The following is an 18,130-nucleotide window of genomic DNA, read 5'->3' as shown; positions in this document are numbered from 1 at the left end:
GCCATGAGATTGGGTCTCCATGGGGTCAGAACCCACTGAATCTGTGCCTGGGGAAGCGGGGGGAGAATCCCTGTGACTTAGGTACCATGAGTTCCCCCTGGGTACCCCCATGGGAGCTGTGCTCTGGAGGGGCAGGGTGTTACCTAGGACATCCCCATGGGACCTGTACTCCCTTTGGGGGTCCTTATGTGGCACAGGATTTCTCGGGATGGTATCTATGAAGCCTGTGCCCTATGGGGGGGAGGGGGCAGAATCTGTGGTTCAGGGATCTCCAGGGGGAGGGGACCCATGGGAACTGTGTCCTGATAGGGAGATCCCTGTGGTCTGGGGTAGTGGGGGATCCCTGTGGGAGCTGTGGCTGTGTAGGAGGTCCCTGAGGAAGGCAGATACTGGGAGGTATTGGGTGGTTCCCGTAGGAGGTATGCTTGGGGGCAGGGTCCCCTGTGGTACCTGTGAAAGCCATGCTCTGGGGGAGTGGGGATTCCTATGGCTTAGAAGTACCAGGGGGTCCCTGTAGGAGCTGGGCCCCAGGAAAGGGATCTCTGGGGGTACCAAAGTGGTCCCTGTGGTACCACTGCCTTAAGCAGGAGTGGGGGAAGTCCCCATGGTCTGGAGGGACCAGGGGGTCCCTGTGGGAGCTGTGCTGAGGGGAGGGTCCCTGTAGTACCTGTGGGAGTTGTGCTCTGGGGAGAGGGATCCCTGTGGTCTGGGCGTAGCAGGGGGAATCTCTGTGGGCTGGGGGTGCTGGGGATCCCCATGAGAGCTGTGCCCTGGGGAGATGGGAACGGGGGTGTGTGCATGGAAAATCTGTGGTCTGGGGGTACCAGGAGCTGCCCTGGGGTGGGGGGATCCCTGTGGTTTGGTGTACAGGGGATCCCTGTGGGAGCTCTGCCTAGTGGGGGGGGCACAGGAGGGTCCTGGCAATACCTGTGGAAGCTGTCCACCATCTTGAGCTGGCCGCGCAGCTCCTTCTTGTTGAGGTGGTCGAGCATGCGGGCGTCAACCAGCGACTCCATGAAGTAGCTGCGGTACTGGGGCAGCCCCAGGCTCGGCAGCCCCTCATTGCCTACCCACTCGTGGTTCATGTCCCCATAGGCCAGGATCTGCCAAGAAAGCAGGGGGCAGGACTGCATTACTTACAACCCCTGACCTCTCATCCAGGATCTAACTCAACCTCCCTACAACTCTGCCCCTCCCACAATGTAACCCCCCGCTTGCACCTCCCACCCCAAATACCCCCAAAAAGCTGGCAATGAACTTTGACCTCTACTGTGACCTCTTCACCTTTCAGACTGTGCCCCTCTGGCTGCAACCCTTGACCTCTGACTCAGTGACCTTTGACTTCATGCCACATATACCCTATGGTCACAGTCACCTCACCATTCTTGGATCCCCACCATTCACTCCACACCTTCAACAGAAGAGGGACAGGCAACATCTGATACCCACAATGCACTGCAACCCCCTCATCCATCTGTGTCATCCCCCGCAAAACAGGGAGAGTGGACCATTTCTTTCCCCCACAACCACCCCTTCAACAGGGACAGCGGGATACTCTGTAAAGCCCTGAGCTGGGATCAGCTGGACAGGAACACAAGTGTGCTACACGTGTGCAAGCCTACCTTCTTGCACACATACAGATGTGCAAGACTCCCCACCCCTCCGTGCAAGCACACACCTATGTGCACCACCCCCTACCTGCTCCCAGCTGATTTCCTTGGTCTCCTGGTGGGTGGGCAGGCAGGAAGGAAGGGGGAGAGCGCGGTTAGGACCCCCAAGACCCAGCCAGAAGTAGGGTGCACAGGGGCGCACCCTAGGCCCACGACACACCCTTCCCACCCCCCACAGCATCAGCTAAGCCAGTTCCCCACCTGCCCTGCACTAGTCATGCCAAGCCTCTCACAGTGCCCTCATGCAACGCACAGGGGTGTTCACACTCACTGGCTTTGTTGTGGCTGTGAGTGACTCCATCTCCTCATGCGTCATCCACACATTGCCCGTGGACTGGATAGGGGTGGGGAGCAACAGGGCAGGTCCAGAGGGTGTCAGGCGAGCAGGAAGAAGAGATTGTGCTGTGAGATGGCTGCCTCAGCCCCAGAAGGGTGGGGCTGGGGGCAGGAGCTGGCTGTGCGCCGGCAGGGGGGGCCGGCGCTCCCAGCTGTTTCAGCCCCTGTGGGGTTGTGGGGGGGCAGGAGGATTGGCTGTGGGGAAGGTCTTGAGGTACAGGCCAGATTGGACTGGGGTCTAGGGGGCCAAGAGGGCTGAAGAACTGGCTGGGGTGGGGTCTGAGGCACTAGCTGTGGGGGAGGTGGTTCGGGGGCCACGGTACAGTGGAGGGGGCCTGGTAGGCCAAGGCACTGCCTGAGGGGCATCTACGGGGGGCCAGGGCAGTGGCTGAAGGGGGAGGGAGGTCTGCAGGGCAGGACTGGCTGTGTGTGGGGGGAGTGGTATCTGAGGGACCAGGGCCCTGTCTGGGGGACAGGGTCGGGGTGGGGGGGGAAGGTCAATGTGTTGGCTGTGGAGGCCCAGGCCTCAGCTGTAAGGAGGATTTGAGGTGCTGGACAGGGGAGGTGTCTAGCTGTGAGGGAGACCAAGATGCTGGCTGAGGAGACCTAGACTCTGTGGCCTGGGGGGCCAAAGCCAGTGCCTTGCTGGGGAAGGACGGAGGGCTGAGGGGCCAAGGCATGGACTGACAGAGCCCAGGGTGGTGGCGGGGGTCTCACCGTGCGGGAGGTGGCAGGGGCTGAGGGGCTGGTGAGTGACACCATCTCCTGGATGGCCAAGCGTAGCTTGAGGCGGTGCAGGGGGTTGCTGATGCCAATCTCCCGCTGGATCTCGGTGTCCGACAGGTTGGCCATGATGGCCCCACTCTTCACATTGGCTCGGCAGGCTGCCACGTACCATGCCGGCATCCCGACCCACAGCTGTCCACGCCACAGGAGAAGGGGGTGCAGGGGTCAGTGTGTCCGAACGCCTGGGTTCCAGACAAGCCCCCTCCCTCTCAACTTCCTCCAGGATTCCTGGGTCCCACCACCACACATGCACATACACTTGCTCCAGGACTCCTGACTTCTACTCCCTCAGGCTTCACCTTGTCTCTGGGTTTCCAGTGCCAGTCACCTGTACTTCCTGCCAAGTGCCTGGGTTCTACTCCAGGCCTCCCCCTGCCTTCTCTCCTAGTTCTTCCAGGACACCTGGGTTTGTCTTTTCCCTCATGCCCCATCCCCACCCGGGGGCATCCAATGCCAGGCACTCTTCCCCAGGACACCTGGGTTCTACTCACTCCATCCCTGGCAAGACTCATAAGCCCAGTAACACCTCAGCTGGGATGTGTAATGGGCCAGTTCCTGGTTCCCCCTCCCACCCCAGACACCTGGGTCCTAAACCTCAACCCCATCCTGGACACCTGGGTTCTAAGCCCCAGCAGCTCTGCATGCAGCCCCTAGAGGCAGGGGGGCTATGGGCCCATTCCAACCAATGGGACACCTGAGTCCCCCTCCCCAATGTGACCTAGACATCTGGGTCCCCAGTCCTGTGCCTCCCTAGAGCAGAGTCACCTCGAGCCAGGATACCACAGTGGGGCCATCCCAGGCAGCGAAGGGCAGCCCCTGCCGACAGGCCTCCTCCAACAGCTCATGCCTGGGGGTGGGAAGAAGAAAATTTGGAGGAGGAGGGGGATCAGAGCAAACTGGGACCCCAACATCTGCCTCTTCCCCTCCCCACAAGACAGTGCCCCCCAATGACCCAGCTCTCCCCTAAACTCCTTCCCCCCATCCCTCCCCACTCACTTCCTCTTGTTGCGCCGGTCCTTGTCCACGGGCCCCGTCAGCTTGGAGAGCCCCAGGGGGTCTGCAGGGGACAACTCATCTGAAGGGGTCCCAGCTTGGGGGGGGGGGAAGGGCAGAGAAAGACAGGTGAGACACCCCCACACCCAACACGCTCCCGTGCTGCACTGCGCCTGAAGCCTGGGGTCTATCCCAGCTCTGGGATTGGGGGTGGGGGGGGTGGAGGGAGGTCTGGTGGGTTAGAACAGGGTGAGAGGTGGTGGTAACCAGGATACCTGGGTTTTCTCCCCTGCTCTGGGTGGGGCGTCAGGTCCAGTGGGTTCGAGTGGAAGGAGCTGGGAGCCTAGATACCTGGGTTTTATCCAATGCTGAGAGGGGAAATGGGGTCTGGTGGGGGTTGGGAGCCTGATGTCTGGGTTCTACACCAGTGCTGGGAGGTGAAATAAAGGTCAGGTATAGTGGGGCTGGAAGCCTGGATGCCTAGGTCCTGTACCAAGGGAGGGGGAGTCACGGCCTAGCGGTCCCATCCGCCCCTTCTCTTTCTTGCCAAAGAGGCGCCCAATGGACGACTTGATGCTTTTCTTCTTGGTGGATTTGTGCAGAGGATCCTGGCTGCTGTTGGCACTGTCAAGGCCCAGCCTGGAGCAGGGGACGGGATGGCAGGGGTTAGAACACCCCCTGGACACCTCCCCCAATTACACCAGCCCCTCCACACCCCTGGCCTTCCACACACACCCAAGCACTGCAGCCCCCATGGACCCAGAGCTGCTCCCAACCCTCCCCAGATCCCCTCTTCCAAACCCATCCCCATCCCCTGCTCTGGTCTCTGCCCCCCTCCTGCACTCTGCCCCCCCAGGGTCACAGCACCCCCCCTCCCCCAACTCACCCTGCCCGCAGGTCCCTGCCATCCTCAAGGGCTCCAGCCTGCAGGGCCAGGGCTTGGGTCATACGTTCCAGGCGGGCGGCACGGGGAGTGGTGGGGGGAGGCGTCTCACAGGGCACCAGCGCCTTCTCCTCTGCCCCACGGGGCTCCTCTTTGGCCACGTGATTCTGAGGGAGGGGACCAAGCTGGTGAGCACAGAGCACTCTTACAAGGCAGCTTGCAGAACTGGGAAAATCCCCAGCTGGGGGCACTGCCATGGAGAAGCTTGCAATGCTGTGGAGAAGCTTGCAGTGCTGTAGGGCAGGATGGTGGGAGCACTGTCTAGGGGAAGCTCCCTATGCAGCACAGTGGGAGAATTGGCACTGTACAGCTAGGGTTGGGACACTGTTTGGAGGAAGCTTGCAGCACCAGATAAGGAAGTGGTGACACTGTCTGCAGGGGGCTTACATCCCCATGTGGCAGGAGGATAGGGCCACTGCTTGGGGGAAGCTTGCAGTGCTCTGTGATGGCAGGGCACTGTCTAGGTAAGCTCACAAGAGCAGGCAAGGAAGCCAGGGCACTGTCCACGGAAGCCCACAACACTGTGGCAGGGGCTGGGGCACTGTTTGAGGGAAGCTCACAGCACCAGGTAAGGAAGCGCTGGCACTGTCCAAAGGAAGCTCGTAGCTCCCCCTGTGGTGGGGGGCACCATCCAGGGGACACTTGCCACATGGGGTGGGAGCTCACCGCCTTGTCTCCCTCGCGGGCGGGGCTGTGGGGTACCAGGCGGGGGGTCGAGTGCCCACTGCTGGGGGGCGAGGGGCTGGCCAGCGTGGAACTGGTGACTGAGGGGGGGATGGAGCTGCTGGCCCGGTACCGGCCCAGCGACCCATCCAGCGCTGAGGGACCCACACGACTCTCCAGCTCCTCCGCACGCAGCTCTGTGCACTCCTTCTCCTCCTGGATCAGCCTGTGGGAGGTGCCGTCAGCAGTAGGAGAGGGGTAAGGGTCCAGGGGTCTGGTGCCCCCATGAGTGCTGGGGGGTTCCCCAAGAGCATGCAACCCCAGGGGGTGTGTGGGGGGGAACAGGGACCCCCAGCTGTTTCTGGGCTGCTAGGAGCCATGGGCAGTGTGAGGGGTCCTGGAGGGGACACAAGTACCCCCTGTGGGATACTGGCAGCACAGGGATTTCCTGGGGGGCTGGGTGTTTCTGGGGGCTCCAGGGGCTGTGGGGGTGGGGCAAGATCTGGCTAAGTTAAAGGTGTTCTGGGAGGCTTCAAGACATCAGAGCACCTTGGGAGAGGGGGCCAAGAGGGGCTGATTGTTCAGGGGTCCCAGCTGGTCCTGGGGGGCAGGTGCAGGGCATTTGGGGGCTCCCAGGCAGTCCCTGGGGGAAGAAACAAGGTGTTTGGGAGGTCCTAGGGGTCCTGGGGGAGGGATCAGGGGTTTTGGGGGCCCCAGGGGAGTTAAAGAAGGGGATCATAGGGTCCTTGAGGGGTTTGAGGAAGGATCGGGGTGGGGGGGTTCAGAGGAGGAGGGATCAGAGGTTTGGGGGGCTCAGGGGTTTAGAGAATCCCAGGGGGCTTCAGGGGGTCCCAAGGCCTCTCACTTGATCTCTTTGTTGATGGCCTCAAGCTGCTCCTGCAGCATGAAGGCGAGGGTCTGCACGTCTGTCTGCCCGCTGGGCGAGAGAAGGTCGGCCGAGCCAAAGAGGGGGTCATGCTCATCTTCATCCGAGCCCTCCAGGGCCCCCTCAAAGGGCGGCTGGGCCAGGGGTCCCCCCTGCTGTGCCCGCTCCCACTCCTGCACCTGGGGGTGCGCAGAGACGATACATAATGTGAGCGAGACAGAGACCGGCTCTAACCCCAGACACTGGGGAGGGGGAAGGGGGGGAGCAGAGAACCCAAAGGTCTCCATATCCCCCCCACCAACTCTTCGGGGGCCAAACCCTTGGCTGACCCCTATTAGGTTAGCCCCTCTGGGATGGGCAGGAGACTCCCCCACCACATGCTCCCACCTGGCCTGAGGCCCCTGCCCTGCAGGCCACTGGGTAACTCACCAGTCAAGGGGCAGGTCCAGGGGCAAGGGGAGAGAAAGCAGTCAACAATAGCTGGACACCCCCTATCCCTCTCCCAGCCCATCCCCACCCCCACCACACAGCCAGAGACCTTCCTCCTGCAGCCCTGCCCTGCACCAGGCTGGACACCCCCCACCCCCAACTCAGTTACAAGCAGAGCTCCCCAGCTCAGGACCCCCCAGCCAGGCCCAGCCCCCAACTCCCTCACCTTGGTGGCCTCATCCTTGGGGGCCCAGCGGCCCTTGCGGTGCCTGCGGGGGGCACCGGAGCCACTGTAGGGGTCCAGGTGGGAGCTGCTGGGTGCCTGAGAGTACCGCAGTTCCAGGGCACTGCCCGGCAGGGACCTGGGGGGGCAGTGGGGGAGTGAGGGGAGCCTCTGTACAGCCCCCACTCTCCCAAACCACCCCTTCCACTACTGCCCAGGTCCCCACAGCATAGGGATCCCCTGACTGCCTGTAGGACCACCCCCAACACAGCCAAGGCAGCTCAGGGCTGGGGGGCACTGGACCCAAATGGCGCATCTGGAGAGGCCCTGGGAAGGCTTGGGATGCTAGGGCTCTCCATGGGGGGTGGTCCTCATGCAGGGTAGTTACCTAGAGTAGGTGGACACAGGGCGGCCTCGGAGTTGATCAATCTCCATCTGCATCCGCTCCATCTCTGTCAGCAGCTGCTCCTGTGGGGGAGGAGGGGAGCATCAGTGAGACCTCCTAGACCCACCCTCAGCCCCTCCCCCCAGGGGAGATCCCAACATACCCCACTAACACCACCCAGGCTCCTGGGTCCCTGACCTAGCCCTTCAAGGCCAGCTGCCCCCCCACCCTGCCCCCCGACCCAAGAGCTGGCTGTGGCCTGTTTCCCCCCCTGCAACCTCATGGTGAACCAACGTGCCAGACCCTTCCCCCAGACCACTCGGCCTAGTCTGTTCCATCACACCCCAGTCAGCCAGAATCCGGCAAGCCTCCACCCCCAAGTGCCACCCAGCTAAGACCCCAATGCCATAGACACCCTGACTGCCATTCCCCTGCCCCCTGCCCCTCCCCCAACAACCTTGTTCAAAAGCAGCTCATCCTGCAGCTTCTTCATGTTGGCAATTTCCTCACTCAGCGAGTTCTGGGGGGACAGGAGGAGATGGGGGGAACCGCGGCACAGCCCTGCAGTGCCCCTCATGCCCAACCCACAGCCCCTGCCCCCATAGTCCTGCTGATGCACCTCATGCCTGACCCACAGCCCCACCTTCTCCTCCAGGGCCCCCATGCGCTCCTTGAGATGCAGCTGCAGGCGCTCATTGGACTCCGAGAGCAGCTTGTCCACTGTCTCCGAGAGCCGCTTGTTGTGCTCGTCGTTCATCTTCTCCCGCTGGCGTGCCTAAAGGGGGTGGGGGATGTCACAGGGTCCCCTCCTTGACACGCCAGCACCCTGCCTCCATGGTTGTAGGACCCACCCCACTTGGGCAGACATCCAGGCCAGGAACACCCCTTAAGTCCCAGCAGCCTCCCTGCACCCCCAATGCTGCAGGAGGAGGCATCTCCAGACAACCACATGTCTCTATAGACAGGGATGGGGAACCCCTGGGCCACCAGCCCTTCTCCCCTGACCTCTGCCCCCTCCCAAACCAGGGGTCCCCCCCTCCACAGAACCATGACTCCTTCCATCAATGCTAGGCACCTTGTACCCCACCCCTCCACCAAGACCTCTACTGCAGCTCCCCCATACCCGCTGGAGCTCCTGGTTCTTCTCCTCCAGCTGTGCTTCCAGCTGTCGCAGCCGTTCCTCAAAGTTCCCATGTCGTTCCTCAGCCTGGATGGACAGATGGACGGATGTCAGCCTGGCACTCTCGTCCCACCCCCTGCTACCTCTGGGCCCAGCTCCCCACCCTTGTCACCTGCTAGACCCTGACACCTTCCTTCTGCATCCCCAGCCCTGCTCCTTCCCCTCCACTCCAGCCCCTCCCTGCTCCCCAGCACCTTGGTGAGGGCAGCCACACGCTGGGCCAGTTGGGCCTCAATCTCGGGCAGTGTCTCAGCCTTCTGCAGGGTCTGCTGCAGCTTCGCCTTGGCATCCTCCAGCCATTCCTGAAGCTGGCGTCCCTTCTCCTCGCTCTGGGGAGGGCAGGGCATGCGAGAGCCTGTGTGGTCCATCCCCAGCACACCCTCCCACATGGTCGCGACCCTGCCACAGCCCTGCACTGCACCCCTTCTCCTCACTCTTGGGGGGCAGAGGGTAAGAGCTCACATGGCCCCAAACCCACCACCCTCCTCACTTTGGGAGTGGGGCATAAGGTGCGAGAGCCCATGCAGCCTCTCCCAAAACCATTACAGGGGCCTAATCCTGCCACAGCTCCCCCTCCCCCCACTCACTGAGCCCCTTCTCCTTGTTCTGGGAGTAGGAAGTGGGGGGGGGGTGAGGGCCCACCCTCCCCACAAAAACACCATGGTGTCCACCTCTGCTCACTGGGCAGGGGGCAGAGGGTGTGAGATTCCACATCATAACCCTAAGAATTGATAGTGTTCACCCCTGGGAGGCACTCAATAGCCAACTGTCTAGTTAAGGATAAGCCAGCTGCAAATGTTGTCAAGGCATACACCAGAGATTCTTAGGCACCTTGAGATCCTCTCAAGGGTGAAAGGATGTGTTAGCACTGTGAAGTATGCAAATACTATCACAAGACCAACCCCAGAGATTTCAAACAGGAATCCACAGTGTCAAAAATGGGCTGTCCTGTTTGCAGCCTGAGTTCTTTGCAGTGGAAGAATTGTTCTATCGTTCTTCTCTGCACAAAAAATGAGCATCAGCTCAGAGCCAGTGTTTTATGCAGGAGCCTTGAGTCTATTGAGGGGCATCTTGAGTTTTAAAAGGTTGAGAACCACTGCTGTGAACTCTGGCAGGAGGTTAGACCAGGAGAACTGTGGAGGGCCCTGCTTTCCTGGGATCTTGTGATTTGTCAAGGACAGAACTATGAGGATGTGCAGAAAAAGGAAGGGTGGTAAGACAGGGGTGCAAGCATATGTGTCCTTGATATCTGGAAAAACATCTTCAATATTAGAGCAGTGAGGCAGTGGACTAGACTGCCTAGGGGAGCTGTGCACTCCCCATCACTGGAGAGGTTCAAGGAGAGACTGGACAGCCACTGGTCAGGGACAACCTAGGTGTAGCTATGCCTGTGCTCTGGATTTCCCAGGCTTCTGGGTTTTGCTGATTGCCCCACCCTCCTTTTCTGCTGTGTGTCAGGGTGTTTTTAAGCTTTCCTTGAAGACACTGGATGTGGGCTGCAACCAAAGCTCCTGCTGGGGCCAAAGCCAGAGTTTCATAGTTTCAAAGTTGGCAGGGTCGGAAGGGACCTGAGATCATCAAGTCCGACTCACTGCCATGGGCAAAAGAGAATGCTGGGGTCAAATGACCCCAGCTAGGTGATTATCTAGAATCCTTTTGAAGACCCCCAGGGTAGAAGTGAGCACTACTTCCCTAGGAAGTTGGTTCCAGATCCTAGCCACCCTAACTGTTAAGTAGTGCCTCCTGATGTCTAACCTGAACCTACTCTCAATCAACTTGTGGCCATTATTCCTAGTTACTCCTGGTAGTGCTGTGGGGAACAGGGACTCTCCCATTCCCAGCAGGTCCCCCCTGGTAAGTTTATAGACAGCCACCAGATCCCCCCTCAGCCTTCTCTTGTGGAGGCTGAACAGGTTCAGGTCCCATAGCCTCTCTTCGTAGGGCCTGCCCTGCTGCCCCCTGACCGTGCGAGTGGCCCTCCTCTGGACCCTCTCAATGCTGTTCACATCCCTCCTGAAGTGCGGCACACAGAACTGGACGCAGTACTCCAAATACGGCCTGACCAATGTCGCATAGAGGGGGAGGATCACCTCCTTGGACCTGCTCGTGTTGCATGTGTGGATGCATGACAAGGTGCGGTTCGCCTTACTGACCGCATCCTCACACTGGCGCCCCATGTTCATCTTGGAATCAGTAATGACTCCAAGATCCTTTTCTGCTTCTGTGCTGATGAGAAGGGAGTTCTCCATCCTATAGGTATGCTGCTGGTTCTTTCTCCCTAGGAGCAGTACCCTGCACTTGTCAGTATTGAATCCCATCCTATTCTCATCTGCCCACCCCTGTAACCTGTCCAGATCTAGTTGTAGCCTGTCCCTCCCTTCTATTGTGCCCACCTCTCCCTACATCTCAGTGTCATCTGCAAATTTGAACAAGGTGCTTTTCACCCCCTCATCCAAGTCGCTGATGAAGATGTTGAACAGTGCGGGCCTGAGGACTGAACCCTGGGGGACTCTACTGCCCACATCCCTCCAGGTCGAAGATGACTTGTCCACCACCACTCTCTGGGTGCGGCCCTCTAGCCAATTTGCAACCCATTTGACTGTGTAGGCATCAATGCCACAGTTGCCTAATTTTTAATGAGAATGGGGTGAGAGACAGTGTCAAAAGCCTTCCTCAAGTCCAGAAAGACTACGTCCACCACGACACCTGCGTCCAAGGATTTTGTGACCTGGTCGTAAAAGGCAACCAGGTTGGTCTGACAGGACCTGCTCCTAACGAACCCACGTTGGTTGCCCCTAAGCATAATCTCCCCTGCTGGTCCCTCGCAGATGTGCTCCTGGATAATTTTCTCAAAGAGCTTCCCCAGGACCGAGGTAAGACTAATGGGCTTATAGTTACCTGGGTCCTCCTTCCTCCCTTTTTTTGAAAATGGGGACCACACTGGCCCTTTTCCAGTCCTCTGGCACCTGGCCAGAGCACCATGAGTGCTCATAAAGCCATGCCAGGAGTCCTGCAATGACCCCTGCCAATTCCCACAGCACTCTGGGGTGGAGATCATCTGGACCTGCTGATTTAAACACGTCCAGCCACACCAGAAGTTCCCTAACTAGGTTCTCTGACCCTAGGCCTGGCTGTGCCTCTCCTGAGTCCGTCTGGAATCCTGGTGGGGGGGGGATGTCCCGGTCCCTTCTCAGAAAAACAGAGGCAAAGAATTTGTTAAAGAGGTCAGCTTTATCATCTGGTGCAACTACCAGATTGCCAAGCGTGTCCTGCAGGGGCCCCACTTTACCCGGTGCCTTCTTTTTACTCCCTATGTATTTAAAAAAGGACTTCTTGTTATCTTTGATCCTGGTTGCTAGTCCTAGTCTGTCTCTGCCTTTGCTTTCTTAACAACCCCCCCCTACAGTCTCCAGCAACAGAGGTATAATCCTCCTTGGTGATAGCCCCCCCTTCCACCAGGTGTACGCCTCCTTTTTAGCTTTCAGATGTTCCTGAATGCCTTTGTAAGTCATGGGGGCTTTTGAACACTCTTGCCCCCTTTGATTCGTGTTGGGACTGTCATCCTTTGGGCTCAGAGGATCATCTCCTTAAGGAATGACCACTAGTCTTGGACTCCCAACTCCCCTACCCTTTGCGACCTCAGTGCCTCTCCGACTAATCTCCTTAACTCATTGAAATCAGCCCTCCTGAAGTCAAGGGCTACTGCCTTGCTGCAGGCCTTTGACACCCTGCGCTGGATGATGAATTCCAGTAGGCGATAATCGCTATCGCGCAGGTGGTCGAGAACCCGCAGACCCCTCACCAGGTTGTCACCTGTGGCCAGGACCAGATCCAGCAAGGCATTTCCCCTGGTGGGACTGTGCACCTCTTGGGTTAGGTGGAGGTCCTGTATCTCGGATAGGAACCTACATGAGTAGTCAGACCTGGCTGACTGCTCCTCCCAGCAGTTGTTCGGGTAGTTTAGGTCACCCATGATGACCATGTCCCTTGACTAACTGCCTCCGTGAGCCGACCTGAGAATATCCGGTCCAGCTCTTCCCCCTGGTTGGGTGGTCTGTAGTAGACACCCACCGTTAAGTCCCTTTCCCCATGACTCCCATGTATTCTAACCCAGAGCACTTCAGTCTGCCCCTCCTCTGACCCTATGCTGTTTGCTGAGGATATGTATTGCTCTTTGACATAGAGGGCCACCCCCCCGCCTTTCCTCCCTGTTCTATCCCACCTGTACAGTCTGTAGTCCTTAATGTTTACCACCCAATCACGGGTTGAATCCCACCAGGTTTCAGTGAGCCCCACTATGTCCGGGTTTGTGCTAGCTAGCAGGAGGGCAAGTTCCTCCTGCTTGTTCTCCGCTAGAGGGTCTTGCCCCTCTTCTCAGGGTCAGACCAATTACCATGTTTGGGGTCATGAAGGAACCTTACTCCATGATAAGATTGGTGAGGAATGGGGTGTGGGATCCGCCTTCCTCTGTAGCAGGCAAATGGCCTCTATTTGGTGTCTCCTGAGCATATATAAACAACATTTTGCAGCAGGAGGTCTTGTGTTGTCAGGGGGAACAGTAGCTTTGTAAGAAGTTAGATGGATTTGTAGGGGGCAATTGGATAGGGCTGATCCTACCTCAGGCAAGGGGTTGGGTATATGACCCCTGGAGGCCTGATTTCTCTGATTCAATGAATATAAGGCTTTAGAAGAAAACACCCAAGAATGAAAAAATCAATTATATAAATAGCTTATGTATCAGGGATGTCAAAAACACAGCCCAGAGAGCCCCATCACCTGGCCCCTGGTGCTGCCCCTTGATCTCAGAGTTGACCCACACACCCACTGTGACCAGCCTGGGATCTGCCCTGCACATGGTGCCCGCAGTGAGGATCTCAAACTTGCCCCCCACATACACTGGACTGGGGGCAGGAGGGGGTGCGCATGTGTGCGTGTGCATGCCTGTGCCCATGTGGGTGGAAGAGGATGGTCTGTGGGCCCAATCCAGCCCTGCCGCCCCTCATATGACCCATGGGGCCAGGAGACTGAAACTCCTGCTATAAAGCATCAGTAGTAATAGTCATCATTAAAATCAATATGCAAGTAACAAAAGATATTTAAAGCGTTTGGGGAATAAAGTGTCTTTAGGCTGCATCCCCTGAACATCCCAGCAAAGCTCCAGACTGTCAGATAAGCAGGACAGGGAACAAAATTCACTAGGAAGGTAACAAGTACAATTCTAATTCTAAGCATGCTATCTGCTGAATAAAGCTCCCTTGATGGGGGGAAACACCTCTTTCTCAAGCATTCTCTCTCTCAACATCCTTCTAGTTCTTCAATCCAAGATTTCAGGGTAACAGCACAGCCCCTCACTGCCCAAACCCACTTCAGGGTCCTGGGCCCGTCATGACCCCTTCACTGTGCCCCTTCTCCTTGCTTGGGGAGGAAAGGGAAGAGGGCATGAGAGCCCAGGGAAGCCCCTAAACCTACCAAAGCCTCTCAACCTTGCTCATCCCCTCTCAGCCCCCTCCCAGAGACCCTACCCTTCACAGGGGGTGGGGGAGGAGGGGGCAGAGGGTGTGGGAACCCAAACAACACTCCCAACTCTGTTGTGATGGCCCCCAATAGCGGTCCTATGCCCCACACACCACCCACCTCATGCACACAGAGCGCTCCATCTCCTCACCCTGGGGGGACAGAAGGTGTGAGACTCCATATGTGCCCCCCACCCCAATACAACACCCCATCACAGTCCCCTGATGTACCCCCACACTTCAGACACCTCCTTAGGATCCTTCTCCAAGCTCTTGTACCCCCTGTGCCAGGGACACCAGAATGGGACCCAGGAGACCAACCTCCCCCTTCACATTAGAGCACTGGGTAGGATGGGAAGAGGGCAGGGCGGTGCCCACCTGACGATAGAGGGAGTCCTTGCTGGCCAGCTCATTCTCCAGCTTGTCATTGGCATCGTGCAGGGAAGTGGCCTCACGCTGGGCACTCAGGTACCGCTTCTCCAGTGTGGTGATGCGCTCCTCCATGTCCTCACGCTGTGCCAGCGCCTGCACAAACGAAATGCCAGCTGCCATGGGGCAGATGGACAGGCACAAAGACCCGCCAATCCACCATGGGGAGGGGGGGACAAACACAAGGACACCCCAGCCACTGTGGGGCAGATGGACACACAGACGGACCCAATGACTGCCGTGGGGCAGATGGGCAGATGCACAGACAGACCCACCAACTGCTGTGGGACAGGCGGAAGGACGCATGGACGGACCCGCCAACCACCCAAGAGATGGACACGTGCACCTGCTGCACCACTGTGGGGCAGATGGACATGCAGACAGACCTGCCAACATGCTGGGGGGTGGGGGACGACACAAAAAGATGGACAAGCAGCACCACCATGGGGCAGACAGATATTCAGCACTGCTGGGGGACATGGGAACCATGAGACAGATGGACACAGCTTTGCTATGAGACAGGCACATGCGTACCAGCACCAGTGGACACACACTAACAGACATGGACAGTCAGACAGACACCATGCCTTGCCCCCCCCAGTACCACAGGACACACGGATGTGCGCACACACATACATGTTAGCTCGCCAGCCCCACAAGACACACAGACACCTGCCAACAGATACCCGCTGACACCAAGGGGCATGTGGGCCGACAAATACACACGCCTGCCCTGCCAAACACACAGACAGACATGTGGGGGTTGCAGACCCTACAGGTGGCCACAGATGGACAGATAGGTGCATTCTACCATAGGACACAGATGCTCATACATATGGATGGACGCATGCACTGCCATGGACTGGACAGACAGACACAGATGGACACGCTCCTGCAGGACCCATGGACAGATGGACACACACACCAGCTGTGGTGGGCTCATGAAATGCCCCAAAACACACCACAGACTTGCACTAAGGGACAGACAGATGGACATATGCATTGGGGGGCAACACCATGCACTGGAGACCAGACCCAGGCTTGGGCAGGAAAGAAGCCAGATCCAATGCCCAGGCAAGGGCAGGGACTTGGCAGGGAGGCCCTGGGTGGGGAGCCGAGGGAGAAGCCAAGCCAGGCAGTCTTGAAGGGGAGGTGGGGCTGGGCCTGGGGGAGTCCTCACCTCCTTGAGGTCACGCTGCAGCTTAGCGTTGCTCTCCTGGGCTTTGGCCAGGTCACGGTGGGCGGAAGCCAGCGCCTCCTCCAGCTCAGCCAGCTGGCGACACAGCAGGCTGAGGCGCTCCCGCAGCTGGGCCAGCTCCCCCCGCTGCCGCTCCAACACCTCCTCCAGCTCCACCTCGCGGCTTCCCCGCCCTGCTGGCCCCCCCATCCCATTCACCCCCGACGCCTGTGGGGAGAGGCAAGGGGGGGGGGTCAGTGGGCAAATTGGGGAGGGGGGCAGAACTCAGGCACACCCCTGAACTGGCCTGACACCCCCCTTCACACCCCAAACAGGCTCCACCTCCCCTCAAACAGCCCTGCTGTGCCCCCCCACCCCTAAACACCCTTGAACATGCCCCCGATACCCTTTCACTGACACTCCAACACCCCTCAAATGCCCCCCAACTTCCTAACACCCCCTGCCTGCCCTCCACCCCATAACTCCCCATTTGCCCTATTATCCCATACACCCACTCACCTGCCCCCAAGCCCTTGCTGCTCAGCCCCAGAGCCCCGCCATTTCCACCCCTCTGGGTTGCCCCACATACCGGAGCATCGCCATCCTTCCCCACGTCGTCAAGGCCAGAGCGGCGCCGGGCCAGCTGTTCCCGCAGGGACAGGGACTGAGGGGAGGGAAAGAAGTGAACTTCCTGTGGCAGTGCCCTAAGTGCTGTGAGCTTCCCCTCAGCAGTGCCCTCAGATGGGGATTCTCCCCCTCATGCTGTGAGCTTCTCTTCAGCAGTGCCTCCAGAGAGGGAACGCCCCCAATGCTGTGAGCTTCCCCACAGCAGTGCCCTTGGTTCAGGGCTGCCCCAGTTCTCCTGGCTTTAGGTAAGGGGTAGCCTTCCCAAGCCCCCAAGCCTAAGGGCCACGCACCTCCTGGTTGGACATCTCCAGCTCCTCCTCCAGTACTGCCACCCGCTCCAGTGCCACCCGCAGCCGCTCTCGGACCTGTGTGGCAGGAGAGAGGGGTCACCACCTGGTCCTGGCCCCTGTGGGACACTGTAATGGCACAGCCCAGGCTGCATCCTTAAGCAGAACCCTCAGGCTGGCTGCACCCACTCAGACCCCCTAGCCAGTGCCTCCAACAGGCACCCCTTCCCCATAGACCCCCTGGCCAGTCCCAGTCAGGCATCATCCACCACCCTAGCCAGTCCCTCCTGACCAGGCCCAGCCAGACCCCCTCTCCTAGCCAGTTCCTCCCTGACAGCACACCCATCCCCCGACCAGACTCCCTGGCCAGCCTCAGCCAGATGCAGCCCACCCTTCCAGCCAGTCCCTCTTGACCAGGTCCTACTAAACCCCGACCAGGGTCAAGCCAGACTCTCCACCCAGGCAATCTCTCTCTGACAGCTCCCCCTCTTACCAGACACCCTGCACGGACCCTCTGGCCAGCCCCAGCCAGTCACCACACCTCAGCCAGTCCCTGATCAGGTCCCACCTCAATGTCTCCCAGCCAGTCCCTCCCTAACACCCCCCACACCCTCCCACACCAGACCCTCTGGCCAGACCCAGCCAGACCCCCTCCCCCAGTCAGTCCCTCCTAACCACACCTGACTACTTCAGCCAGTCTCTCCCAGACAGCCCCCCCCCACTCCTCCATGGGCCTCCTAGCCAACCCCAGTCAGACCCGCTCCCCCGCCCCAAATAGTGACCTGACTAGACCCCTGACCAGGCTCTGGCCACATCTCCCCAGCCCAGCCCTACAATACACCCCCCAGAACCAGTTCTCCCCCCCATCCCACACCCTTGAACCTCCCTAGTGAGGCCCAGCCCAGCCCAGCCCCCATCCACATGCAGCCCCTCAGGGTATCCCCCCTGCTCCAATCCAGCAGGGCCCAGCCTTACCTTCTCATCCAGGGCCTTGTGGTGCTCAAAGAGAGACTTGAGAGCCTTGAGCACCTCGACCTCACTGGAGACTCCAGCTGGGGACTGGGCCTGGCGCTTCACTACCGTCATGCGCAGCGACCGCTCATGCCGTGACACCAGGCACTCTAGGTGCTCCAGCAGCAGCTGTGGGCAGATGGGCAATGTGAGGATAGATGGACAGGCAGACAAGTTTGTCTGCCTTCCCCCCCCCCCCGCCCCCCCCCCCAGCCCCACGTGCCAACTCTTAGCCAGATTCCCCCTTCTCACACAACACACATACATACACACACACATACTTCTCCAGGGAACAGACAAATGGACAGATGCCTCCATGTTTCTCCAGCAGCTACAGACAGCACAGCACAAGAGGTAGAGAGGAGAGACAGATACCTCTCCCATCACACACACACACACACACACACACACACACACACACACACACACACACACACACAGTGCTCCAGGGGACAGGCAGACAGATGGACAGACGCCCCCTCCTTCCTCAAGCTGGAAGGCCCCCACCAAACCCCAGGGTATTTCTGTAGCAGCTACAGACAGGCAGACAGACAGCATAAGAGGCAGGGGAACAGATGCATACCTCTCCCCT

At 59.2% G+C, this 18,130-nt stretch overlaps 1 protein-coding gene across 4 annotated transcripts in view; it reads right to left on the bottom strand.

The window, feature by feature from the left end:
- The window catches only part of PPFIA3 (PTPRF interacting protein alpha 3), a 28,730-nt gene that overhangs the window by 2,420 nt on the left and 8,180 nt on the right, over positions 1-18,130 (bottom strand). For 2 of the 4 annotated variants that reach the window (XM_025196322.1, XM_025196327.1), the window contains exons 5-25: positions 17,503-17,667; positions 16,531-16,605; positions 16,203-16,277; positions 15,617-15,841; positions 14,386-14,532; positions 8,689-8,823; positions 8,438-8,521; positions 7,958-8,089; positions 7,772-7,834; positions 7,318-7,397; positions 6,933-7,077; positions 6,257-6,456; positions 5,395-5,617; positions 4,672-4,835; positions 4,279-4,424; positions 3,789-3,882; positions 3,558-3,639; positions 2,724-2,924; positions 1,942-2,004; positions 1,699-1,725; positions 928-1,103 (exon numbers count right to left, since the gene is read on the bottom strand). In XM_025196322.1, the coding sequence (XP_025052107.1) occupies positions 928-1,103; positions 1,699-1,725; positions 1,942-2,004; positions 2,724-2,924; positions 3,558-3,639; positions 3,789-3,882; positions 4,279-4,424; positions 4,672-4,835; positions 5,395-5,617; positions 6,257-6,456; positions 6,933-7,077; positions 7,318-7,397; positions 7,772-7,834; positions 7,958-8,089; positions 8,438-8,521; positions 8,689-8,823; positions 14,386-14,532; positions 15,617-15,841; positions 16,203-16,277; positions 16,531-16,605; positions 17,503-17,667 (2,702 nt within the window). The remainder of the gene's footprint in view (positions 1-927; positions 1,104-1,698; positions 1,726-1,941; positions 2,005-2,723; positions 2,925-3,557; positions 3,640-3,788; positions 3,883-4,278; positions 4,425-4,671; positions 4,836-5,394; positions 5,618-6,256; positions 6,457-6,932; positions 7,078-7,317; positions 7,398-7,771; positions 7,835-7,957; positions 8,090-8,437; positions 8,522-8,688; positions 8,824-14,385; positions 14,533-15,616; positions 15,842-16,202; positions 16,278-16,530; positions 16,606-17,502; positions 17,668-18,130) is intronic. The other 2 variants (XM_025196321.1, XM_025196333.1) reach the window with 2 other exon arrangements.

This window comes from Alligator sinensis, unplaced genomic scaffold (genome assembly GCF_000455745.1).
Source record: "Alligator sinensis unplaced genomic scaffold, ASM45574v1 scaffold647_2, whole genome shotgun sequence".
NCBI classification, from domain to species: Eukaryota; Metazoa; Chordata; order Crocodylia; family Alligatoridae; genus Alligator; species Alligator sinensis.
Note: the sequence above shows the minus strand (reverse complement) of the source record. Positions and strands in the feature narration are given on the sequence as shown.